Source organism: Ambystoma mexicanum, chromosome 3p (genome assembly GCF_040938575.1).
Source record: "Ambystoma mexicanum isolate Mex_15411 chromosome 3p, UKY_AmexF1_1, whole genome shotgun sequence".
NCBI classification, from domain to species: Eukaryota; Metazoa; Chordata; class Amphibia; order Caudata; family Ambystomatidae; genus Ambystoma; species Ambystoma mexicanum.
The window spans coordinates 322,810,032-322,836,999 of record NC_090925.1 but is presented as its reverse complement, the minus strand read 5'-3'; the positions used below and the strand labels follow the sequence as shown (position 1 = coordinate 322,836,999).

The 26,968-nt window shown below is 49.3% G+C and overlaps 1 protein-coding gene across 7 annotated transcripts in view; it reads left to right on the top strand.

Moving 5' to 3' along the window:
- Positions 1-26,968, top strand: part of RTEL1 (regulator of telomere elongation helicase 1) — a 1,752,068-nt gene that overhangs the window by 1,482,377 nt on the left and 242,723 nt on the right. For all 7 annotated transcript variants that reach the window (XM_069650890.1, XM_069650893.1, XM_069650896.1 and 4 more), the window contains one exon: positions 11,879-12,124. In XM_069650890.1, the coding sequence (XP_069506991.1) occupies positions 11,879-12,124 (246 nt within the window). The remainder of the gene's footprint in view (positions 1-11,878; positions 12,125-26,968) is intronic.

Sequence of the window (26,968 nt, the reverse complement as noted above, 5' to 3'; positions counted from 1 at the left end):
ACTACAGCCATGTTCTACCTGAACAAACAAGGAGGGACTCGTTCGCCAACTCTGTTCAAACTTGCCCAGAGAATTTGGATATGGGCACTCAAACGGAACATCTTCCTGTCATCGCAACATGTTCCAGGGGATCTCAATTCTCTAGCAGATGCACTAAGCAGAGATCCCCTACCAAAGGAGCACGAATGGTGTCTACACAGAGAAATCGTAGAAGATCTCTTCTCTCAGTGGGGTTTTCCCACCGTAGACCTATTCGCCACAAGCGAAAACAGACAATGCCCAAGATTCGCGTCCAGATTCCCACAACCAGGCTCCCAGGGGAACACCCTGTGGATGAACTGTCAGGAATGTTTGCATACACTTTTCCACCAACTCCTCTCATCAGGAAGGTGGTGAACAAGATGAACAGGGATTCGATGACGCTCGTCCTAGTTACTCCCATGTGGGCGAGGCAACCGTGGTTCCCACACTTACGCAGACTAGCGATGTGCGAACCCATCAAACTCCCGGGCTGGTACAACCTACTGTCCTAGCATCAAGGTCAAACAGTACATCCTCTACCCAACTCAATGAACCTAGCAGCATGGCTCCTGGGGTCATAGAGTTTGGACATCTCAATTTTCCTCAAAGATGTATGGACATCCTAAAAGAATCTAGGAAGCCTAACACGAGGCACTGCTACTTTGACAAGTGGAAGAGATTTGTTATCTGGTGCTAGACTAGACAAATCAACCCAGTTGATTGCACTCCTTCAACTATTGTTACATACATGCTCCACCTGCTGGATGCAGGACTGGTTTTTAACTCACTGAAGGTGCATCTGGCAGCTCTGTCAGCATACACCACCTCCCATAACAAGGTGTCGTGGTGGAAAGTTCCAGTGGTTAAAGCCTTCATGGAAGGTAAAGAGACTTCACCCTCCTATTTCAAACCCACCACCAGGGTGGGTCCTTAATGTGGCGCTAGCTAAACTCATGGGACCCCCATTCGAACCCATGCATAAAAGCAGTCTCAAACACCTGACTTATAAGACCGCCTTCTTAGTAGCTATTACATCCATAAGAAGGGTTATTGAAATTCAGGCTCTGTCAGTGCAGGATCCTTTCTTTACAGTCCACAAGGATAAACTGGTTTTGCGTACACACCCTAGGTTCACACCTAAGTTTATTTCCAAATTCCACGTGAACCAGTCCATCGAGCTTCTGGCTTTCTTCCAAAACCCACAAAGCTCGGCTGAGGTGAAACTACACACCATAGATGTGCATAGGGCGATCCTCTATTATGTAAACAAGAACAGACCAGCTGTTTGTCTCCGTAGCTACAGGCAGAGAGGGGGATCGCGTCTCTAAAGGTGCCATCTCTAAGTGGATTGTTAACTGTATCCAGCTGTGTTACTCCCTTTCTGAGAAGACTCTGCCTTTCACGCCAAGAGCCCACTCTACAAGAGGCATCAGGGCCTCTCTGGCTTTCATTGCAAATGTACCCCTAGACACCATTTGCAAAGCAGCTACTTGGAGCTCTATTCACACTTTTACTCAGCACTACTGCATGGACACCCATTCCAAGACAGATTCTCAAGTGGGACAAGCGGTTCTAAGACATTTATTTGCTCATGAGCCTCCTCATATCCCACCTCCTTATTCTAACACTGCTCGCTAATCTATGCACAGCATGTGATCTAAGCAGATTCCACAAGCCTCAGAAGAGATACATTACTCACCGTAATCGTATATCTGATGCTTGTATCTGCTTAGATTCACATGCAACCCACCCTTCCTCCCCTCTGAGAGAAGGCGCATGGATGCTTGTAGTCTTATCTTCTATCTATCTGCTTGGATTATCTGTACTCGCGCTACTCCTCATGCTACCTCATGTCACAAAGAAAAAACACAATCTGAGGGTCCTAGACGCGTGAGGGATCATGGGTACAGTGGACGTCACACTAGGGATAGTATTACTGGCACGCCCTGTGTCGACGGCCATTTTTGAGTTTCGAAAAACAAACTGTAATACTCTGCAACTTCCACTAGATGTCGGCCTATGCACAGCATGTGAATCTAAGCAGATACAAGCATCAGAAATACGATTACGGTGAGTAATGTATCTCATATCCTATATATATATATATATATATATATATATATATATATATATATATATATATATATATATATATATATATATATATATAATTTTTGAGGCTTGTGGAATCTGCACAGGTCACATGCTATGCATAGGCCGACATCTAGTGGAAGCTGCAGAGTATTACAGTTGTTTCTGAAACTCGGAAAGGGCGTGCTAGTAATTCTATCCCTATTGTGATGTCCACTGTACCCATGGGCCTTCATGCGTCGAGGTCCCTCATGCGTCGAGGTCCCTCAGATTGTTTTTTTCTGCCATCGTGAGCAGTCGCATTAAGCGGAGTTCAACTTCGGCTAACGCCATTTGCTTTTGCAAAGTTTAAAAGATAGTTTCTCTTTCTGTCCTTTTATGCCCAACACTGTGCTCTCGACGCAGTGAAGATCAAGGAAAAAAACAAGCCTCCGTCGGACGAAATGAAATTTCGACAAATCCCTTTCAGCCTTGGAAGGCTCAACGGGCCTAGGCCCTTACAGTAGCAAGAGTGGGGTGCGGTCATTATACAATGTATTTTTCCTCCCATTCCCCTTATCACCCGGCTGGCTTCCCCAGACATGGATAAGACACCCTTTAAATTCTGCCCAAATTGTAATAATATATTTCCGTGGATCGACAAACACAGGGTCTGTAACCTGTGTTTAAACCGAAGGGCACTGTCGAGCGTGTAAGCTCTTTCGACCCAAGACGCTTAAGGATCGCAGAACTAAGCGCTGGGCCCATCACGCTATGCAGGCCGAGGCCTCCATGGACGTGGAGGGAGCCTCCAGTGACTGCAGCAACGCTGCCTTTTCGGACGGCGAGGGTGACGGGGAACAGTCACGTTCCCAAGTGCTAGCCCCCGACCCTGCGAGACAGGCCGGCGCTCTGTTGTGGGGACTACACCCGGCGGCAAGAGCACTACATCTTCCAATCACATTAAACACACAACCCGCGGCGATGTGTCGGCTCCGCTAGAAAAAAAGCAGAGATTTGGCGTCATGGGGAAGATCGGTGGATTCCCTGTCCTCTGGGCACTCCCAAGTCACAGTCACCTCATAATGGGCCCCATGAGACAAAAGACGCCGCCCGCAAATATCCTACAACCGAACGCCGAACGGTGGCTGACACGGCGAAGGTCCTTCTCAGTGCTGAAACTCGACATGTTTCGTCGAAACCGTTAGAGAAGCCTAAAGATTCAGGGTTATCTCACCTGATTCAAAAACATGTCCAAGAAACCCTTATTAAAGGTTCCAATTCCAAAAAATCTTCCTAAGAGCCCAAATCATGAGGACAAGTCCCAGAAGACCAAGATCCATAAAGAAAGGTCTCGGAGGGTGGAGGACACTGTAACTACCCCACAAGAGGAAGACTATGTCCCACAAGATGAGGGGGAGGGCCCATAAAGTGAGGCCCTACATAATAAAGATCTTACCCAAACACCTACTTTACCTTATTATGGGGTCTTCCCCAGCTCAGCTAAGTGGTTATCAGAAGACATAGATAGAGTTATGTCTAGAATGTCTTTCTTTGCTGATTTCTTTGAAAAAAATCCTAATGCTTTAGAAGGTTTTCAAAATACACCTCCAACTGATCAGGCCTCAAGCTTTCAGCCCAGGTCTTCCACTATTCAACCCCTGTCTTCATCCCAACCTCCAACTAAAAGGTCTCGCACAGCAGACCTTTATGACATGCATGCAGACACAACGGGATATCAGGAGGAGGAGGGTGAATACTATAATGGTGATGATAATAATGACGATGAGTCAGAGGTTTCCACTATAGACTCTCGTATTCCACAAGACTCCCCCTTACCTGATTCCCAAGTGGATACTCAGCCAGTCTTTAATGATCTCTTAATCAAAGCCACTGAGCACTTCGGAATTGAGACCCACGAAACTCAGCAAAACAAAGATTTTGCAGAGGATATCCTGGGAGATAAAAAAGCGGCCACCCAGTTTATACCCATCCTAAAGTCAGTTCAAAGGAGTCCAACCCTCTCTTGAAATGCCCAATCAAACCAGGGCAGTCAATCCACATTTAGAAAAACTATTCCGGTCAACACCATCTGATCCCTTATATATCAGAGGACAGCTTAAGCCAGATTCATTAGTAGTCGCAACTACCTGGAAGAGGGCGGGTACACCTCTGGCCTCTTCAGAAGCTCCCCCATACCAGGAGAGCAAGAAGCTCTACACCATGGGTAGAAAGGTGGCAACTTGGCAGCGTACCAAGCAAGGATCGCCAACAATTCCACACTATTGGCGAGCTATGACTGCAACAAATATGACAATATTACGGCCCTTCTGTGATTTTGCTCCAGAACCTCTAAGAAGTAAAGCTGAAGGCAAAGCTACTGCCAGCAGTCTGTTAAAGAATAACCTCGACGCTGCAGATAATGCCGGACGCATAATAGCAGAAGGAACCATTCTCAAGCGTCAAGCTTGGCTTCGCAAATCCGCCAATCCGGTTTTAAACTGGAGACATAGGCAACGTTGCTCAACATGCCAGTGGAACCAAATGTGCTATTCGGCAAAGCAGTGGAGGATGCTCTGAAGTCAGCCAATGAGGAGTGTGAGACTCTCAAATCTCTTGGCCAACTTACCAACAAACAAACTGGGCAAAGGGGCGGAAACAATTTTTGTCGTTTTCGTGGAGAAAACTCCCAAAGAGGCTCAGACTATGGACAAAACCAGAATTCTTCATGGAACAGCAACCAGGGTCAATCGTCCCAGGGCTATCCTATAGGCCAGCGCAGAGGACGCGGCAGGGGGAGAGCCTCCACTTCCAGAGGTGGAGGAACACCTCCTAAACAATGACAACCCACTACTGGACCCCTCCCATTCCTCCCCGGTAGGGGGACGAATTTCAAATTTCACCCACTCATGGGAGGGAATAACAACTGACAAGTGGATGTTATCAACAGCGGTAGGTTGCGTGGAGCTCATAGGAACACCGTCAATCCTCCCTCCGCGCCAAAGGACAAAAAAAATTCAGAGGAAGAACAGCGCATCTTCATCGGAGAGGTCAACGCGCTACTCCTCAAGGACGCCATTGAGATTGTGCCATACAACAAGGTAAACAAGGGTATTTATTCAACATACTTCCTTGTACCAAAGAAAGATCTGACAATGCGCCCAGTAATACTTGCGTCCTACAATCACTTATGTAAAGCCACAAAAGTTCTGCATGACAACGCTACAAGATGTAATTCCCCTGCTAAAACGGGGGGATTACAAGGCAACATTGGATATGAAAGATGCCTATTTTCATATTTCAATGTCCCAGCGCAGAGAAAACTCATGCGGTTCAAAGTAGCAAACCAGCACTACCAATTCAAGATGCTGCCCTTTGGAATAGCATCCGCTCCAAGGGTATTCACAAATGTACTGGCAGTGGTCGCAGCGCACTTGCGCAGGGAAGCAATCCCATTGTTCCCCCTATCTGGATGACTGGCTGATATGATATGATAGTTTATTTATATAGCACCTATACACAATGTGATTCAAAGTGCTTCAAGGCAAGGGAGGGAGCAAGTGAAAAAACAATGACATTGTTACAGGCCATGAACAGTAAGGATGTGAAATAAACTATCGTACTCGGCCTGGCGACATTTAAGATAGGGCAAGAGCTATGACATAGATAAAGAAGCGAGGGGGAGAGTGGGGAGGAAATGGAAACAGACAGCAACTACCGTATTAGGCCTGACGACATTTCTGGTAGAGCCGGAGAAAACAAAAGGTGAGGTAGAGGGGTGCAGAAGGGAGGGGAGGAACAAAACAAGCGACTATCATACTAGGCCTGACGACATTTCAGATAGCGCTGGAGGGTGGCGGGGGGGGGGACAGTAATGGGAGGCGGTAGGAACATACGAGGTTGCTATCATATTAGGTCCAGGGACAATTCTGATAGAGTAAGTGCATAGAAGAAAGTAAGGGGAGGAGATAGGAAAAGGGAGAAGCGAAAGGAGGTGAGAGCAAGAGAGTAAGCAGTCAAAAAGAGTGGAGAAGCAAGAGTGGAGAGCGAATACAATTGCAGAAGTCAGTAGTAACACATAATGTTGCAAGCCAGGATACAAGATGAAGATGGGAATGGCATGATTCAGGGCCACCATGAGTACAAGATGCAAAGGAAGTCCAGCATGAGAGTTGAGAAAGGGTGACACACCGTGAATGAATGAAGTCCATAAAAAAAAATCCAGCATTGGCCACAAGACTGATGGTGAAACCCGAATGTATCAGGACAGACCCCTGCAGAAGTAGGCTGGAGGGTATCAGGTAATATTATCCCCATATATATGGTCGCTGTAAATAATATCGCCGGGAAAAGGTCGCAGCGATATTATATGGGTGACCATATATATGGGGACAGAGGCAAAAAAAAACCCACCCCTGCATGTTCCATGCAATAATGTCGCCACAAAAAACGGCAATTTTTCGGCGATATTTTTGCATGGCGATATTTTTGCATGGCGAGATTTTTGTGACGACATTATTACATGGAACCGGCTGGAGGAGATTGAGGGGGAGCAGGGTAGAAAAATCAAGCAAAATAGGCAACACCTGTGTGCGAGAAGGGGGGCACAAGGGAACATCACAGTGGGATCGGAGGGGGTGGGGGTGGCCTGTGGGGACAGAGGGATAACACATGTTGGTGCATGCTTACCCACTGTCTGAGCAGGGGGTCGGGTCCTGGGTCCTCCTGGTCCAAACAGGAATTGCCCTTTTATTCGTCTACCCTTAGCTGCAGACACCCGGGCGAGATACGCCCTTGATCTAATAAATAAAACCAGGAAGGAAGAGGCAGGGCTAAGAAGGTGGGTGGTGCTTAAGCCAGGTGAGCGTACGCAAAGCTATGTGTCTGCTAGGCATGGTGCCGTTGTGCATATATCTAGTCCCACACGCACGTATGCGCATGCAACCAATGCAGGAGTGGTTGGCCAAACAATGGTCTCAGGCAAGTGATCAGTGGGACGATCTAGTAGACGTTTCGCCAACACTAGTACAGAGCCTACGCTGGTGGTCAAGAGAAAATCTGTTGAAAACCCTTCCACGATCCGGAAGTGCAAGCGATTGTCACAACAGACGCGTCACTCTCCGGGTGGGGGGCTCATTATTTTCACCACACAGCACATGGTCTGTGGACCCAAGTCACTGCACAGAACCATATCAACCTGTTGGAACTACTAGCAGTACTCAAAGCACTCCAAGCCTTCGAAGTGCAACTGACCAACCAGTCGGTTCAGATCCTGATGGACAGTAGGCACAGAAAATATGGAAATGGGCACTCAGACGAGCAATATCCCTATCCTTGCAACACGTTCCAGGGGTACTCAACACTCTAGCAGACTCCCTGAGCAGAGATCCCCTACCAGAGGAACACGAGTGGCAACTAGACTCCGGTGTCATAGACCACATCTTCCCTAAAGGGGGTTACCCGACAATAGACTTGTTCACTACAGGAGAAAACAAGCAGTGCCCAGACTTCGCGTCCAGGTTCCCCCAGCCAGACTCCAAGGGGAACGCCCTATGGATGAACTGGTCAGGGAAATTTGCTTACGCGTTCCCCCCGCCCCCCGACTCCTTTAATGAGCAGTAGTGAACAAGATGCACAGAGAAACAGATGACACTTATCCAAGTTGCTCCTATGTGGGCGAGACAGCCATGGTATCCACATCTGTGCAAATTGGCGATGTGCGATCCCATCAAACTCCCATACCTAACCAACCTGTTAACTCAACACGGGGGAGCAACAGTACACCCTGTGCCATACTCGATGAACTTGGCAGCATGACTCCTGTAGTCATAGAGTTCGGAGACCTTAATTTACCACAGTGGTGTATGGATATCCTCAAGGAGGCAAGAAAACCTAACACTAGACACTGTTATTTCGACAAGTGGAGGAGATTCATAATTTGGTGCCAGTCCAAACTAATAAACCCCATAGAATGTACTCCTTCACACATTCTCAACTATATGCTCCACTTGTTAGACTCAGGGTTAGTATTCAACTCTATAAATGTCCACCTGGTGGCTTTATCAGCTTATACCACCTCTCAGAGCAAGGTTTTGTGGTGGAAAATTCCAGTCATTAAGGCATTCATGGAGGGAGTTAAGAGTCTCCACTCTCCTATTTCAAACCCATCACCAGGATGGGATCTCAATGTAGTACTAGCAAAGCTCATGGGGCCCCCATTCGAGGCTATGCATAAGTCAACCTTTAAACACCTGACATACAAGACTGCCTTCTTAGTGGTTATTACTTCCATAAGGAGAGTTAGTGAATTGCAAGCATTGTCAGTACCGGACCCTTTCTTTATCTTACATAAAGATAAATTGGTTTTACGTACTTATCCTAGGTTCTCCCTTAAATTAATTTCTAAATTCCACGTGAACCAATCTATTGAACTTCTGGCTTCCTTTCAGAGACCAACTGGCTCTGAGGTAAAACTCCACACACTGGATCTGAGGAGAGCGGTCCTTTACTACGTAAACAAGACCAGACCGGTTAGGAAAACAGATAAACTGTTTGTCTCCATAGCATCAGGCAGTGAAGGGGACCGCATTTCTAAAAATGCCATCTCCAGATAGATAGTAAGATGTATTCAATTGTGCTTTTCATTATCAAACAAGACACTGCCTTTTACACCAAAAGCTCACTCCACAAGGACCACTGGAGCTACGCTGGTCTTTATCACAAATGTCCCTTTAGATAGCATTTGCAAAGCAGCTACATAGAGCTTAGTACACACCTTTACTCAGCACCACTGCATTGACACACATTCCAAGACAGATACGCAGGTGGGACAAGCGGTTCTAAAACATCTATTTCCCGCTGTTCCTTCTCATGACCCACCGCCTTCTCCTAACACTGCTCACTAATCTTTGCATAGCGTGTGATCTAAGCAGATTCCACAAGCTTCAGAAGGGATACATTACTCACTGTAATCGTATGTCTGATGCTTGTATCTGCTTAGATTCACATGCGCCCACCCTTCCTCCCCGGATAGAAGATGCATAGATGTTATATGAGCTTTCTGCTTGGATACAACTGTACTCGCATTACACTTCATGCAACCTCATGTCAGAACAAATCAATCTGAGGGACCTCGACGCGTGAAGGCCCATGGGTACAGTGGACGTCGCACTAGGGATAGTATTACTGGCACGCCCTGTCGACGTCCCTTTTCGAGTTTCGAAAAGAACTGTAATACTCTGCAGCTTCCACTAGATGTCGGCCTATACATGTGAATCTAAGCAGATACAAGCATCAGAAATACGATTACGGTGAGTAATGTATCCTATATTTATATATATATATATATGTATGTATGTATGTGTGTGTGTGTGTACACACGCACACACACACACACACTCTGAAAAGGGGTTGAAAATATTTTTTTTAAAGTTGGATGTTTTCAGCTGTTGCAGTAAAATTGTTGCAGTAATTGCATGAGCCCATGTTTGATAGGCAGCTGTTCAATGAGGAAGAGATGGGAAAATGTGCTAATAAGCGTCTCCTCTCGTCTTCCAGGACCTTTCCCTCCATAGCACAGGCACCCCTAAATCCTAGAATTCCCCACAAGTGATCAGTAACACCTACTATCAAAGTCTAGCTGGTAATGAGGGCAAAAGGCAACAGCCTCATCTAGCTTTCTCCTTCTGGGAATTTCCTATAAATGCCCTATCATTACACTCCCCAGGATTGTCAATGTGGCTTGATGGAAAAGTGGCAATCTCAAATGCGCTGGTTCAGTCTAACACTCACTCTCTCTCTCTCCCTTTCACTCCTCTGCCTGACCGATCACCCTCATTCCCTTACTTTATTCCACCATCTCCCCTCCTATTCCCTCTGTTCTTCCTGCTCACTCTTTTCATCCTTTTCTCATCCTTTTCCTCCCCCTCTCCTTAACGGTCACTAAATCATTCTCACCACGTCTTACTACACCCCTCTTCTCCCCTCTCACTACACCCCTCCCGTCCTCTCACTAAATCCCTCTCCTATCTATGCCTATGTCATGTCTTACTACTACCTTCACCCCCTCCTCTTGCTTCACTCCGCCTACACCTCTACTCCCACTACCGTTGTGCACGCTTTCCAACCCCCACTCCCACACACGCACACGCACACACACACACACTCTCACTTTCTAATTCTCCCCTACCCTTCTACTCTATCTTTCTTTCTCACTCACGTTTTACACAGCCCCTCCTTCACACTATACTACACACACAGACAACTGGTACTACTCTCTCGCTCTCTCACAAATACCTCACCTGCACTCTGCTCTAACTCTGCCACCAACTCTCCCGCACTCTGCTCTTCCGTCCGTCCTCTATCTGGTCTCTGTTCATCTTTTCACTTCCTGACTTCACCCCGGCAGCCCACATTGTGACTTTCATTTCTGTCTCCTTTTTACTGTGGTCCTGCTGGTTCTGTCTCACCTCTCCTTTCCATTAGCTGCATCGCTCACCTGATTGTAGAAACCGTTCTGTGCCTCCCCCCCAGCCCCCCGAGTTGGGTTCCACATGCAAGTCTTTAAAAAAAAAATCAAAGCCCCCTGCCCCTTTTCAGCCTGGTTTTGGAATCAGTCTCTGATGGTGTAGCAGCCAGGAGCTCAAGGTGCTTGTTCTCCCTGTGGCTTCACTCAGGTGCTATTGACTTTTGTTGCCAATTCTGTTTGAGGAGGGTTTCTGTGTGTCTTCTGCAGTCTCTCCTCCCATTTAATTTTCTTTTGCCCCAACATTCACTGGAGATCTGTCTGGAGTTGGCAAATTGGGTGTCTCATTTCTGTTTGGCATGGCAATTCCCAGTCCCTTCTCTGGATGTGCTTGATTCAGTTCTCCTGGCTCCGGCCAGGGTTTTCTTAGTTGCTCCGAGTTGCAGTCTGGGAGTTGGACTCCTGCAACAGAAAAGATAGAACCATGGGAAGCAGATGTATTGGGAGGCATTGGGTGATAGTGGTCCAGTTGATGACATTTGTGGCATGCAGTGGTGCCCCCAGGGACTGCCCCTCCCCCTTTGTCACGGTCATTGCCCTGTCACAGCTGCAATTCTTAATTTCCCAGTGCCAGGTAAGAGGCAGTTTGTGAACACAATAACCCAGGCTTCCTGGCAGTGCGATGAAAGTATATTGTTTTTGAGAACAAAACATACCTTTGAACATATGAGGCTGTAAATAACCACTGTTGAATCAATACCAGACTGACGGGGTCCTGGTGCTTGGTCCTCTTACTGTTCAGAAGTCCAGGTGTGAGTAATGCCACTCGCAGCAATTATAGCTTCTTACACACTTCACGTTTGACATAAAACATTGTTAAAATGCCTTTCCTGCTGAGATGGAGCAAAGTGTTCTCTTACAACCTAGAGTTTTTAATGGGATCACCTGAAAAATCAAGTGTATGCAAGGCTGCAGAATTTTGCTCTATAATGAGGGTACGCATTTTAAAAAGACTAAACTATAGGAAAAGGCATGGTGATGCACACTGGAGTTGTAAGCAGCTCATTATCATTGGGACATTTGGTCAGACTGCTGAGAATATCACTATCGGTCTTGTCAAACTGATCAATGTGGCACCCACTCTGTGACTTTCTGCACTTTTAGGTGGCATTTTCCAAATTAGCATTTTAGATCGTGTCTAATTTGTTTTTATTTTGTCACACTGATCACTGAAAGCAGGGAGTATGTGTCAGCACATGTCCAAAGGTCCCATTTTTTTTTAGCAGGTGCGTTACAGGAGTATTCTTTTTTCATGTTTATTAGAAAGAAGCATGTGTGGACCGAACCAAGACACTACAAAGGGGTCGCAATGTGATGATAGCGCAAGGGAAGATAAGCGCAACCTAGCCGCCTACCTCTCCGATGTGAGGGAAGCCCTGGGCCCTGAGAACTACAAGCGTTTTTCTACGGCCCTCACCACATACAAAAAGATGGATAACTACTTGGCCATGGTGTCCGAGATTGCTGGGCTTTTCATGGAGGATCCTGCACATGCCCACCTATTCCAGAGCAAGTATTTCACATTTGGTTGTGGGTGTTAGGAAAGTGTTGAAGCAGCTGGGAGGATAGGGCTGTGGTTACGTGTCTATGCATGGTTTGGTTGATATAGAAGCAGATGCCATACATAAACTACCATTGGCAATGCCAACAGTTTGGGCTTTTGTGTCTATCTCTACTCCAATGTAAACTTTGTGTTCCCCCTCATATGCTATTCATCCCTATCTGTTTTCCAATGCAATAGTTATAGCAAAGACCATTCAGGATAATTTGCAACCACCATTGACAAGTAAGAAATGGCCTGCCTTGTGCCTGTTGAGAACTGACATTTTGGGTGCTGGATGATCTATTTGTAACTGAATTGATGTGGTGTTCGTTCCATAGAACATGCAGCAAAGGGTCCATTGTTACCGCCATCCTGTCGGATATGGTGACCGTAACGCTGTTTTAATGGATGCTGCCAGCAGTCCCTCTTCTGTGTCCATAGCACAGCTTCTCTCTGTTGATGGGCTGCCAGGGCTAATTACTTGTTTAAATTTTAAGCAGTTTATGGAAGAGGACAGTAATGTGAGTTTCCACACAAGCAATATACACGCATATAACACACCATTCAATGGATTGCTTTTCTCCACAGATTCCTCATCTGATAGATATCCTCATCCAGCTCTGCTTCTCTGAAAAGTTTCGACAGGGGGGTGTAGTAAGTGGACCTCGACTCGACAGTAGATCCGTCTTGCTTGGTGCTCGATCGTCGGCTCCAGACGTAACGTCAGGCGTCATATATATACACCATGTCACTATGCCCCATATTCAGTTCCTTTTTCCACGCGCTTGACACGCTGCTTTGAGGAACACAACACCTTCACCACAATGACCGTTTTGCAGATTTCAGGTTTCAAAAAGTGCACTGACTGCCATTCCAAAATATCAATGACCAACCCCCACATTTGTCTGTCGTGTCTGGGGAAGGATCACGACATGGAGGGATGTGCATCAAAATGCACTCTAAGTCCCTGTGCGAGTGGGCCGCTAAACTTGCTTTTGGCTGACCATCTCCCAAATCCCCAGCGCGGTCGATCGTCCGAGGCTGAGACTGAAGTTCCCACGCCCGAAAAAGAAAAGTATCAATGGAAGGCCAAGAAGCGGTCACTCTCGAGGAGCTAGTCTTCCTCATCGTCTTCGCACAAGCAGAAGAAGCACTACCGTCGTCGACCTAAGTCCAGCTCGTCCTCATAGAAAGGTAAGCCCTCTACTGGGGTCCAAATGCTAGCTATGTTTCTGATGCTTGTTAATCTGCTTAGAATCAGATGCTGTGCTTATAGTCCGACATCTAGTGGTAACCGCAGAGTATTGCATCTTGTCTTTCGAGTATCGAAAGGGGACGTCGACATGGGCGGTAACACTATCCCTAGCGTGATGTGTAGTGTACCCAAAATCCCTCACACGTTGAGGCCCCTCGGATTGTTTTTTTCCACCCAGCTAGCTGGTCGCCTTATGTGCAGCTTGTCCAAATAATTGCAGTATTGTTATATTCCCGACCTCCGGTCATTTTCTTTGATCATCCTCACCCCCTTCGATGGCTGATTCCAGTACCACCAACGAAAACTTCTGGGGACTCCGGTCAGCGCTGCCGATCACGTGGCCGGGCCTTCTGGCCGGCCTAGACAGTTGGGAGAGTGGGGCCTGGGGGTGTTATATATTCTTTTAAGACTGTCTTTACTCCTCCCTTCTCTCTGTTCCTTTGGTTTTGTCGTCACTTTTGCGATCCTGAGCGATGGACAGGATACCATTTAGATTTTGTCCTTCCTGTAAGGCAACATTTCCGTGAAAAGACCAGCACCGCCGGTGCAATAAGTGCCTTGCCCTCAATCACAACGAGGCGTCCTGTGAGGCCTGTAAACTTCTACGCCCTAAGACATTAAAGGAGCGTCGATATAAGCGGTGGGCCGTCTATGCGATGTCACGTGCCGAGAGTAACTCCTCTACTACCAAAGCCACAGGGTGTGACGAGGATACAAGTGACGACCAAGTCTCCACTTCAGACGCCATTTTCCTTACGCAGGAGCGTTCTAGCTCCACACCGTCCGTCACCGGCCAAGATAGGCGCAAAGAGAGTCCTGCTATGGGGAATAAACATCCCTGCGACAAGGACGCACATGATCCCCACACAAATGACACAACCCCCGGTTCTGCTTCGACAGTTCAGTCGAAGCTCTCAAAGGTGCCAATGGGTACGTCGGCCAGTTCGGCAGTAACCGCCGGACCCCGTGATCGGCAGCCCTCCCCGCAACCACGCCAGCGGCATGCGTCCGTGCAGTCCAAGAGTAAGGGCGCCAGCACCAAAAAAGCAGCCGGCAAAACGTCTCAGAAACGGGCGCCGATGCCGCACATGGTTCCGGTTGCACCGAAATCCACTGCGCAACCACCTACACGGTCCGTACACCTCCATGTGACGCTGAGCATCAGCGATAGTATCGCTAACATTGTTTCGGTGTTGAAACACAAAGAACAGGCAAAAGACGCGTTGAAAGACACGTCAAAAGGCCAGGAGAAACGAAAAGATTACTCTGAGAGCCATGTATCCTTATATCAGGCTCTAGGTGAAAAATGTTGACGTTCTAGGGACGAAGAGCATCCTGAAGTGCCCTTTCCTCCTCTAGGCCCCTCTGGTTCCTCATCATGGACCATAGAGAAGTTTGAGGGGTGCATAAACAGACTAGAAAAGTTTGTTGACTTTTCTGAAAAGTTTGCTCCAAAGAGGCCACGTGAAGAGACCCCTTATATGCCTGTGGCCAAATTTCATAGGTCTTTTGATCCACATCAAGAAGAAGACATTTTGGACATCACTGATGATGAATTCCATGTTGACACATATGTACAGGATGATGCCCCCTTTGGTGATCCTGCTGATGGTCCTTCTGATCCCAATCAGGGGTGGACGATGCACATCCAGTTGATTATCAACCTTGGGCGTCCCCTACTCCGGAACCCGACGCCTTGTGTATGGACTCCCTTCCCTCCTCACCAGTCAGTCAAGCATCACCTGTTGAGGACCAGATGGCGTTTAACGCTATCTTAAAGAAGGCAGCGGAACACTTCCAAATCGCCACACAGGAGGACGTGCCAGATTCAGAAAAGCCTCCTGCCAGCCAGGATATCCCATTGTTAAATTCTATAAAAAGGCGCCTTGCTTCTTCGTTGTTAACGCCTGTTCAGACCAGGGTGGTTAATGCATGAGTGGAAAAACTGTTTCGACCTACCTCGACTGACTCCCTTTACATTAGGGGTTATGCCACTCCGGATTTGTTAGTAGTTACGACGAGGAAGAGGGCAGGTGTCCCTTTATCCACAGGCGAGGCACCGCCTGATAAAAGATGTACGCACTAGGAAAGAGGGTTACTACTGCTACTGCAGAATACTCTACACACATAGCCAACAATACTACACTGTTGGCTAGTTACTCAGAGATTCAATGGAACCTACTGCAGGAGGGCCTTCAAGAGGTCCCTGAACCCGTGCATACTCGGCTGTTTGTGTTTGTATCTGAAGGCAAGCAGGTGAATCATAACATTCTAAAGAATACTTTGGATGCTGCTGAAACAGCAGGAAGGACGTTTAGCCCAGGGCACCCTACTAAAACGGCATGCCTGTTGAAGAACTCTGGGTTCAAGCCAGAAACCCAGGCATCTTTTATCAATAAGCCAGTGGAAGAAACCTACTTGTTCGGCAAGGTGGTTGACGAGGCACTGGAGACAGCAAAAAGGAGCATGAGACTCTGCAAAGTTTGAACCAAATTACTCAGATTTTTTCAGCAAAGAGGTGGAGGTTCTCGTTGTTCCTTTCGTGTGCAATCCCATTCCCGCTCTCCTCACAACCAGTACAATTCTGGAAACAATTGGTCCTCAGGTCAGGGATCTACCTCCACCACCACATACTCTTAAATGGGACAACACTGTGGAAAGGGAAGGGGGCGTAATTCCACCCCCAGAATCTCTCCGGCCTCCGGTCAGAAATGACTTGCAGATCCAGGTCACCTCCCATGCCTCCCCGGTTGGGAACGTTTAACATCATTCCTGCAAGCATGGGAGGGGATTACATCAGACCAGTGGGTCACAAGACCATCGCCCATGGGTACTGAATGGAATTCAGCAAAGCGCCTTGAGTCAGACCTCTGAGATCAAGATGCCTAATATCAGAACACCTCAGTACCCTGCTGCAAGAGGTCGAGATCCTGCAGGAAAAGGGCGCTATCGAAGTCGTACCTCTTCTACAGGTAAACAAGGGTATTTATTCAGTGTACTTCCTTGTACCCAAAAGGATCTCAACATGCGCCCATGCTAGACTTGGCCCAGCAAACAAATCTGTCAAACCTCAGAAGTTTCGTATGGTCACACTGCAAAAAGTAATTCCTCTGCTGACACAGGGGGATTACATGGCAACAGCAGACATGAAATATGCATACTTTCATATTTCAATGTTGCCGGCACACACAAAATACCTAAGGTTCGTGCTAGAGGACAAACACTATCAGTTCAAAGTACTTCCCTTTCGGCACTACCTCAGCCCCAAGGGTATTTACAAAGGTACTGGCAGTTTCAGCAGCACATTTGCGCACGCAAAGCCATTCCAGTTTATCCCTACCTCGCCGACTGGCTCATAACAGGCTACTCCTACGAAACATGCCTGTCAAATACTCAAAAGACGATAGACCTCTTATTCAGTCTGGGATTCTCCATAAACGAGAAGAAATCCAGCCTGGACCCCCAGTCAAGTCAAGCAGTTTCTGAGCGCTCTAATTCGGACAGAAGATTGCCTTGTCTTCCACTCCAACGAGAGGGTTCAAAACATGCTGTTTCAAATCCCTTAGTATGTAGCCATTCGAGAAGTTATGGTACGCAAGGCCATGCGACTTCTAGGTATGATGGCGTCATGCATTTACCTCACGCGCGTCTGCATCCCATGCAAGAGTGGCTCAGCAGCCAGTGGTGTCAGTCCAGCAGACAATGGGACGATCTAGTGGTTGTCTCAGCAGCCCTCGTTCACTCTCTGTAGTGGCGGTCGAGGGAGAACCTCTTGAAGAGGAAAGCCTTCACCAGCCCTGCAGTAGAAGCCACTCTCACGACGGACGCATCTCTCACAGGGAGGGGGGGCACACCTGCTACAGCAGACAGCGCACAGGATTTGGTCACCAGAGGTAGTATCCAACCATATAAATCTGTTGGAGCTCTTAGCGGTATTCAAATCACTGAAATCCTTCCAAGCACAGTTGCAGGGGAAGACTGTCAACCAGAGCCATGTACTACCTGAACAAGCAAGGGGGCACTCACTCTCCAGGACTATCCAAACTGTCCCAGAACATTTGGAAATGGGCTCTCATGTTGTCCCAACACGTTCCAGGGGAACTCAGTCTTCTGGCGGACGAACTCAGCAGAGATTTCCCAATGCCCTTAGAGTACGAATGGCGACTACACGAAGACGTTTTCGCAGAATGGGGCTTCCCAGAGATTGACCTATTCGCAACTCTGGCGAACGCACAATGCCGAGATTAGGCCTCCAAGTACCCACAGAACCGATCCAAGGGGAACGGTCTCTGGATAACATGGTCAGGGAAATTTGTTTCTCCAGCATTGGATCTTTCATGGATTCACATGCTTAGAATATTCCCCGTCGTCAGACTGGGACCCCTCGGTACACATATATAGCCTTTTTCAAAGGAAAACCTTTCGACACTTTTGTGTCCTATCTACGTCCTTCTAGGACCCGCCTACGCATGCTCCGCAGGCCGTGCTAGTATAAGAGGCCCGCCCCCGCGGCTCCCCTTCAGATTTCAACCGTCTCCAAAGTAGTGGGATCTCCTCGTGTTGTCCTACTGTTTTGTACTAGGTTGCGTCATTGGATTTCGAGTAAAGATGTCCTCTGTGTCAGGTAAAGCGCTGTTCCGGCTTAAAAAAGGTTTACGAGGGGGACGGACATATGGACTGCATATATTGCCTCCACCCTCACCATTCGACGGATACCTGCAACATATGCAAGGGGTTTTCTCAAAAAACCCTCAAAGACCGGAACCGACGCCTGGTGGCATGGCTGAATGATGGAGCGGGGGCATACCCCCCCTCGGAGGTGGGCTCCACACAGTCTGCGAAAACATCACGCCGCGCGGCCTCGTCGGAACCACCGGCGAAGAAATCTAGACCGTCGGAAAAAGAGTCGTCTGGAAGTCACTCCACTAGAGACTCCTCGGCAAAGAAATCATCCTCATCAAAAAAGCATGAGAAGGAAAGGAAATCCTCCTCTGGCGATCATCACAGATCGAGTCGAGAGTCGAGTAAAAGCCAGCACAGTGTGGAGAAGGCGGGACGCCAAAACCACCTGCGAAGTCTTCGTCGTCGACGGCGGTCCAGTCATCGACCGGCTCCCTGCCACTTGCACAGGGGGCATCCACCGTCCCGTCGACGAGGGCCTCGTCGACGGGGATCCTACAGGAGGCCTGGAGGCCGGAAGTCTTTGACCCGACCCCCCCGGAGCCTTTGCTACAAGAACAAGCTATGTTGCTGTCCTCGGAGGACGAGAACGAGAGAGTTGCTGGCCCAGCAGACCTAGGGCTACGAGCGGCTGACAAGTCGTCGACGAGGGCCTCCGTTACACCGGTATCTGCCCCTCTCCTCAATCCTCAATCGGTTTTGTCGTTGGATATTCTGTCCACGCTTCAGTCCTTGTTGCAGTCGTTGGACCAGCGACTACCCCAGGCAAGCCTGCCACAGTCACTCGTCGACGAGCCAGGCCCGTCCCGTCAACCGACGCACCCACGCACGCCAATCTCAACACTGGCACAGGAGGAAGGTGAGCTGCCAGATTCTGAAAGGGGGGCCATGTCGGATATCTCATTATCCCCCTCCAGGGATCCTACCTGGGAGTCAGAGGCGGAGTTGGAGAACCCCAGAAGCCCAGCTCACCCATCCCCTCCGGACGACATTGCGTCATTCCATTCTATTATGGAGAAGGCATGCAAAGAATTTGGTCTGTCCCAAGAAGAACAGAAAAAGGATTGTTTTTTGTTCGACCACATGGGCAAGAGAAGGAGGTCGGTGTTCTCGATACCAATACTGGACCATGTATGGAAAGAGGGGTTGCAGACAATGAGACACCCATTCTCAGAACCAGCAGTGAAAGGACGCCTAGAAAAAAAGTTTAAGGCTCCAGAGTCTACCCCCAAGTGTTTATCCTCCCAACCAACACCGGACACGGTGGTGTCGACGGCAGCAGCGAGGAAGGCAAAGGCACAGCACAAGTGCACGACTCCTCCTGAGAACGAGGCGAGTCGCCAAGATGCCTTTGGCAAGAAAGTGCTCTCCGTGGTAGCGACCACAGTAAAGGCCGCAAACTCTCTGGCAATTGTGGCCAGATACGATAGGGAGATGTGGCACAGACTAGCTCCGCTGCGTGATCATCTTCCAGAAGAACAGAGGAAGGCGGCGATGCTACTGGTCCGAGAGGGTGAGGAAGCCTCAAATCACGCAATAAACATCGCGGTGGATCTCGCTGAGTCAGGCTTCAAGCAAGTCAACAATGGGGTGGTATTGCATCGAAAGTCATGGCTTAAGAGTACCTACTTCAGGCCAGAAGTGCAATACAAAGTCTTAGATATGCCCTTTGAGGGAGACCTTCTTTTCGGCGAGAAGGTGGACGAGGCCCTAAAAGGGATGAAAGAAGATTCGGACACGGCACGTTCATTGGGTGCCCTCCAGAGTGGCAGAAGTTACAAGTCTTTTTGTCCCTTTAGAGGGGCTTCAGGTAATTCAAGATTCTCTTCTGGAGACAGATCCTTTGCCAGATCGGCTTACCCCTCCCAGGGATACCGACGTGCCTCACAATCGGCTAACCGTCGACGAAACTTCCAGTCTTCCAGAAAACGACCATCATACCCATCGTCGTCGAGAGACAAGCAAAATAAAGATCAGCAGTGACATACCACGCACCGTTCTGGGGGGAAGAGTTTCAGCATATGTCGACGAATGGGAAAGGATAACGACGGACCAATGGGTGTTAGACACCATAAGAAACTGACACTCTCTGCAATTCAAACACAACCCTCCGCAAATTCCACCTGCGTTCACCGCTCAGTCCCATATGAAGGTACTGCAACAAGAGGTTACACTCATGTTAGCGAAGGGCGTGATAGAATTAGTTCCAACATCACAGAGAGGTCAAGGAGTCTACTCAAGATACTTCGTCGTAAAAAAGCCGAACGGCAAATGGCGTCCCATTCTAGACTTGGGCGATCTCAACAAGTCCTTAAAGAGCCTAAAATTCAAGATGCTCACTCTGCAATAAGTGATCCGCGCAGTTCAAAAGGGAGATTTCCTGGCGTCCCTGGATTTACAGGACGCGTATTTCCATATTCCAATGTGTCGGAAACACAGGAAATTCCTACGTTTTGTAATAGGGCAAACTCACTACCAATTCACGGTTCTTCCTTTCGGGCTCAAGACCTCCCCCAGAACGTTCACAAAATGCCTGGCTCCAGTGGCTGCCTGGCTAAGGAAGCAAAGCCACCATGTATACCCATACCTCGACGACTGGCTGGTATGGGGATCCTCCCCAGCGTCGACCAACACAAGTCTGCAAGCCACCATGCAGCTTCAACAACGGCTAGGATTCGCCATAAACTATCTTTCATGGATTCACATGCGCCCGCCAACCAACCCGTATTTAATGTATGTGATAAATTTAACCCTTCCTACTTTGGAGGGGCCGAAATCTGAAGGGGAGCCACGGGGGCGGGCCTCTTATATTAGCACGGCCTGCGGAGCATGCGTAGGCGGGTCCTAGAAGGACGTAGATAGGACACAAAAGTGTCGAAAGTGTTTCCTTTGAAAAAGGCTATATATGTGTACCGAGGGGTCCCAGTCTGACGACGGGGAATATTCTAAGCATGTGAATCCATGAAAGATACCAATGCTGGAGAAATGGAGTTACAGGTAAGAAACTATTCCCTTACGCTTAGCAACCCCATCCCCCACCCGCCTGACTCCCCTACTCAACAAGATAGTGCACAAAATGCACCAGGAACCAGTCACTATGATCTTGGTGGCCTTGATGTGGGCCCACCAACCCCAATTCTCGCATCTGATGGAAATGGCTCTATATCCTCCAATGAAACTGCCTTGCCCCTACAACATGTTATCTCAGGACAAGGGGGACACACTTCATCCATGCCCACAAACTCTGAACTTAGCAGCCTGGCTCCTGAAGTCATAGAGTTCGGGCACATCCGACTTCCTCAGAGATGCATGGACATACTTAGGGAGGCAAGAAAACCTAATACCTGATACTGCTACTCAAGTAAATAGAAGCGTTTTGTTATCTGTTGTAATTCCAAGAGCATCAATCCCATTGACTGCTCACCTACACATATTGTGTTGTACCTGACCCATTTATTAGACTCAGACCTGGTTTTTAATTCACTGAAGGTTCACTTAGCTGTACTCTCAGCCTACACTACCTCACAACAGAAGGTGTTGTGGTGGAAAATAGCAGTGATTAAGGCTTTCATGGAAGGGGTTAAAAGTATTCATCCCCCCATTTCTAACCCGGCTCCCGGATGAGACCTAAATGTGGTATTGACTAGACCTATGAGGTCTCCTTGTGTGCCTATGCATAAAGCAAGTCTGAAAGCTCTTACCCACAAAACCGCCTTCCTGGTGGCAATCACTTCAATAAGAAGAGTCCGTGAACTACAGGCCCTCTCAGTTCTAGACCCTTTTGTTACAGTTCACAAATATAAAGTGGTTTTGCGCACTCACCCCCGATTTGCGCCCAAATTTATTTCCAAGTTCCATGTGAACCAGTCTATAGAACTGCCAACTTTCTTCCAGAACCCCACTAATGTGGCTGGGAGAAGCCTACACACACTACATGTGCGCAGGGAAGTCATGTACTACCTGGAAAAGACTAGACGACTAAGAAAGACAAACCAGTTTTTCGTGTCAGTGGCGGCTGCTAGAGAAGGGGACCCTGTCTCTAAATCAGCCATATCAAGGTGGATTGTCAATTGCATCACACTCTGTTACGCTCTTGCTAAGAGATAACTGCCCTCCAAGCCTAGAGCACACACTACTCGAGGCACTGCGGCTTCCATAGCATTCATTGCAAATGTTTCCCTCGAATCTATTTGCAAAGCGGCAACCTGGAGTTCTGTACACACCTTTACAAAACACTATTGCCTAGACACTCATTCTAGGGCTGATTCTCAGGTGGGGCAAGCAGTACTAAGACATCTTTTCTCTACTGTTCCTTCTCACAACCCACCTCCAACTCCAGGTACTCCTCGCTAGTCTATGCACAGCATGTGATTCTGAGCAGATTAACAAGCATCAGAAGACATGCATTACTTACCGTAATAGCATTTCTTTTTTTGATAAATTCTTTTTATTGGTTTACAACAAGGCAGGCATACCCGTCGTCCAGCAACATCCATAGACTGGATGAACGCATTCAGACAGTCAGTCAACCAAAGTTAGCAAAAACATTACTCATGTATCGACAGTGGTCAAATGGGCCGGGCCATCATGGATTAGGTGGGCGTGAGCCAGTTCGTGGGGAGAGATGGGCCAGCGGGGGGGTGGGGCGGGGATTGCAGGTGGGGGGGCGAAAAACACAGATGATAGTTTAAAGGCAGGCAGTGAGTCACTCTGAATCATATAGTGCCGGTCCATCTGCCCCATATTTTCAGAAATTTGCCAGGGCAGCCCCTGGCAGCGTATATGTGTTTTTCCATGGACACGCACCTGTCCATTTCATTGGTCCATCTGTTAATGGTAGGCCTGTCAGGCGCCCCCCACGTGGTGGCCACCAGTCATTTAGTAAGGCCCAATGCAATGTCCAAAAATGTTTTTTCACCCTTTGTCTGATCTGTTACCCCCCCCCCCCCCCCCGATGCCCAATAGTGCCGCCTTAGGTTCCAATGGGGCCGGATTATCCTAGACCTCGTTGATTTCATGCATGCATTCCCGCCAGAATGTATGAATGACATTACATTCCCAGAGCATGTGGTAAAAATTGCCGGGTACCCTACGGCACTTGGGCAGTGGGCGTCCTCTCTGTCCCCACCTGGCGAGCGCAGCCCAGGAATGGTAGGCCTGATGGAGTATTTTGTACTGTATTAACCTTAGCTTGGCATCTATGCCTATTTCGTGGGGTAACATCAGGGCCTCCACCCAGTCTTCCAACTCTAGGGGGCCCACCCGGTTCTCCCATTTCACTCGCAGGCGGGTTCGGTCCTGAGCCCCGAATGCAGTGATCACCTGATACAGTGTCGAGGTGGATTTGGCTAGGATCCTTGCGTGTAGTACATTGACCTCAAGGGGTGAGCTATTAGGGATGTCCGAGAAGGTGGGGAACTGTGTGCGTAGGGCGTGTGACAATTGCATGTATCGGTATATGTCCCCAGGAGGAAGTTCAAACTCCTCCTTGTAATGTTGCGAATGGTTTGAGGTGTCCGTCCCGCAAGACCTCCCAGCCAGGGAATCGGCCCATAGTGACCACCTCCGGGATGAACCCATTGCCCCACAATGGTTGGTACAGCGTTGGTCGCCCCTCCCACCCAATGTATTGAAGTGCCTCCCTCCACACCAGCCGCATCTGGCGTATCATTCCTGGGAGGTTGGCCGTGGCAAGGTCCGTTCCGTATAGGACCCGGAGAGGGCGTACGTTCCCCCATGCATCTAATCTCGTTACCGACAAGTGGGAGAGCAGGTTCCGCGTGGAGCCATTCATTCAGGACGCCTAGTTGTGTGGCCCAGTAGTAGGCCCGAAGGCAAGGTATACCCAGGCCTCCCTCCCACACTGATCGCTGCACCGTGGTCAAGGTGATGCAGGGTTGTTTCCCACCCCAAACAAGTTTCCGAAGGATGGAGTCAACATTGGAGAAGGTCATGGGGAGGATGTGAATGGGGGTGTTCTGGAAGACATAAAGGAACCTTGGGAGGGAAAGCATTTTAAACAGAGCAGCTCTGCCGAGCAAGCCCAAGGGTAGAGATTGCCAGTGAGCGACGTCCGCTTCTAGCCTGCTCACCAGGGGTTGGAGGTTAAATCGGGGAAAGTCCTCGGAATGGGGGGTCACTAGGATACCTAGATAAACAAAACTCTGGACGGACACAGAGTAAGGACATCGCAGCGGGATCGCATCTGCCCCACCCTGGAGCGGAAAGAAGATAGTTTTCTGCCTGTTTACTTTAAGCCCGCAGAACTCGTGGAATTCTGTGAGGATTTTGGTGATCTCGGGGCATGAGACCCTGGGGCAGCTCATGTACATAAGCAGATCGTCAGCATAGAGCGAGACCCGATCCTCGCCTCCCCAAGGCCATGTGAACCCGCACCATGCGGGGGATGTCCTAAGTCGGATTGCGAGGAGTTCGATGGCTAATATGAATAAGAGGGAAGAGAAGGGGCATCCCTGCATGGTTCCCCTTCCCAACGGTAAGGGCTTTGAGGAGATCCCATTCACCCGGATAGTCGCCTCAGGGCAGTGTATAGAAGCTTGACTCAAAACAGGAAGTAGGGCCCAAACCCCATTCGCTCATAATGTCCCACAGGGCAGAATACCCCACCAAATCAAAAGCCTTTTCAAAATTGACTGCGAGAAGCGCCAGGGGATGTTGGGGGCCTGGCTGATTGCAAATTGGACCCTGCGCAGGTTCATCCTAGTAGACTTGGCCTGCATGAATCCACACTTGTCAGGATGGACCAGTGTGCGGATGACCCTTAGCATTCTGTCGGCTAGGACTAGAGCAATCACTTTGGCCTCCCCATTGATGAGAGAGATGGGTCTATATGAGGCACAGAGGTCTGGGGGTTTTCCAGGTTTGGGGATCACAACGATGGTGGCCTGCCTTAGGTCCTCCGGGAGTCCTGCAGCATACAGTGGAGGTGGCCTGCGACTGTGTCGCCCATTCTGTGCCATGCTTCCGCGGGGAAGCCGTTAGGGCCAGGGGTTTTACCAGGCTGGAGCTGAAACTGTGCTGCGGCCGTCTCCTCCTCTGCGATTTCTGCCTCCAGCGCATTGGTCTGGGCTTCGGAGAGCCTGGGGAGAACAGTGGCATCTAGGTAGTGTGGGGGATCCTTGGCGGGTGTGGTATCCCTGGAGGCATAGAGGTTCTGATAGAAGGCCGCAAAGGCATTCGCTATATCTGCGTCCATCTGGTGCAACGTCCCCCTACCCCCCGGACCCTTTGATAACTCTGACATGTCCGCGGGCGCTGTCAGTCACTCCAGCCAAGCCAGGGTCTTACCTGCCTTGTCACCCGTGGCGGAAATCTGGCTACATGTGATGAACTGGGCGGTCTTGGCATTATCCTGGGCCAGGTTCTGGAACAGCTCCTTGGCCGTAATCATCGCTTCTTTAGACACTGGCGTGCCGGACGATAGGAATTCCTCCTCTGCCCTTGCCTGCAGCCTCTTCATTTTCAGAGATTTCTAGGGCTTGGCGGCAACGGTGTGCCGTGATCAGAGACAGAGCCTCCCCTCGTAGCACAGCCTTATAGTCCTCCCACAGTGTGACAGGGCCGGCTACGGATCTCTCGTTAAGGGTAAACTAGTCGGTCGTCTTTTGGACGAGGCCTTTACACACCTCGGGGACACCCAGGTAGTATGCGTTAAGTCGCCAGGAGGATGGATGCTTGGCCTGGGGCAGTTTTATGGTGAGCTGGAGGGGGGAGTGGTCCGAGATACCTCTGGTGAGGTAAATGGCGGTCTTCAGCGAGTGTAACATACCCCAGGGAAGAAAAAGGTGGTCTATACGAGACCTGGAGTCATGGGCATTAGAGAAGGAGTAGCATCTGTCGGTGGGGTGGAGAGTGCGCCATGCGTCCACCCATCCCAGCGCAGACGCGAAAGCGTGGACTTTGGTTTGAGTGTCAGGGTTTCTATTGCCCAAATGAATTCTGTCATTACGGATGTCCATGACCTCATTAAAATCCCCACACAGTACCCATTTATCCGCCCGTGCCCCCAACATTACTTCCTGGAGGTCCCTGAGGAATTTGTGTGTCAGCGGGGGAGGGGCATAGGCTGCCACAATGCCCCACGAGGTCTTCCCAATATCGCCAGTGACCACCACAAAGCGGCCCCTCCGGTCTGCGTGAAGTTCCCTCAGTTGGAACGGGACTCTTTTGTGCAGTGGAATCATTGTGCCCCGGGAGCCACAGGAGAGCCCAGCATGGAAAGTGGTTGCATAATTGGATTTCCTGAAAAATCTACATTCAGTGTGTCTCTGTGAGGAGTGCAATATCTTGGGAGTGCCTGTTTAATTGTTGGAGGACAAGCCGTCTTTTAACCCCACAGCCCAGCCCGTTCACATTGCAGGTGAGCAGGGTAAGGTGACTGTCATGTGCCATTGATGAGTATACAGAAGTGACATTTGCCGGGGGAGTTGGATTCCTGGCCTAGGGCCTTTCCACGGCCCCGGCGGAGCCCCCCGTCTGCCTCCCGCCCCGCGCCCCGGCCCCCTCCGCACAGCGGCCTGACCCGCCCGCCACTGGTACTGACCCATGCCCAACCTTGAGTGGTGAGTGTGTTTGCCTCGACCGCTTCCAAGAAACAACTTGCCCCACTCCTCCATAGTTCCCTCCCCCCAACCTGAAGCACCTGTAGCCCGAACCAAGTGCCAACAGGGCTCGCAATTAAAACATTAACGTGAACCATCGTCGGACAGTAGCCCTGGAGCGGCAAGAGCACCTCGGAGAGGCGGCGGCCGCCGGTAACACTCCCTTTTAGTACGTACGGACACATCCAAAGGTCACGGTGGGGCGGCGATCATCCATTGTCAGTGGTCCCTTCGTCCTGTTGTGGTGCAGTAAT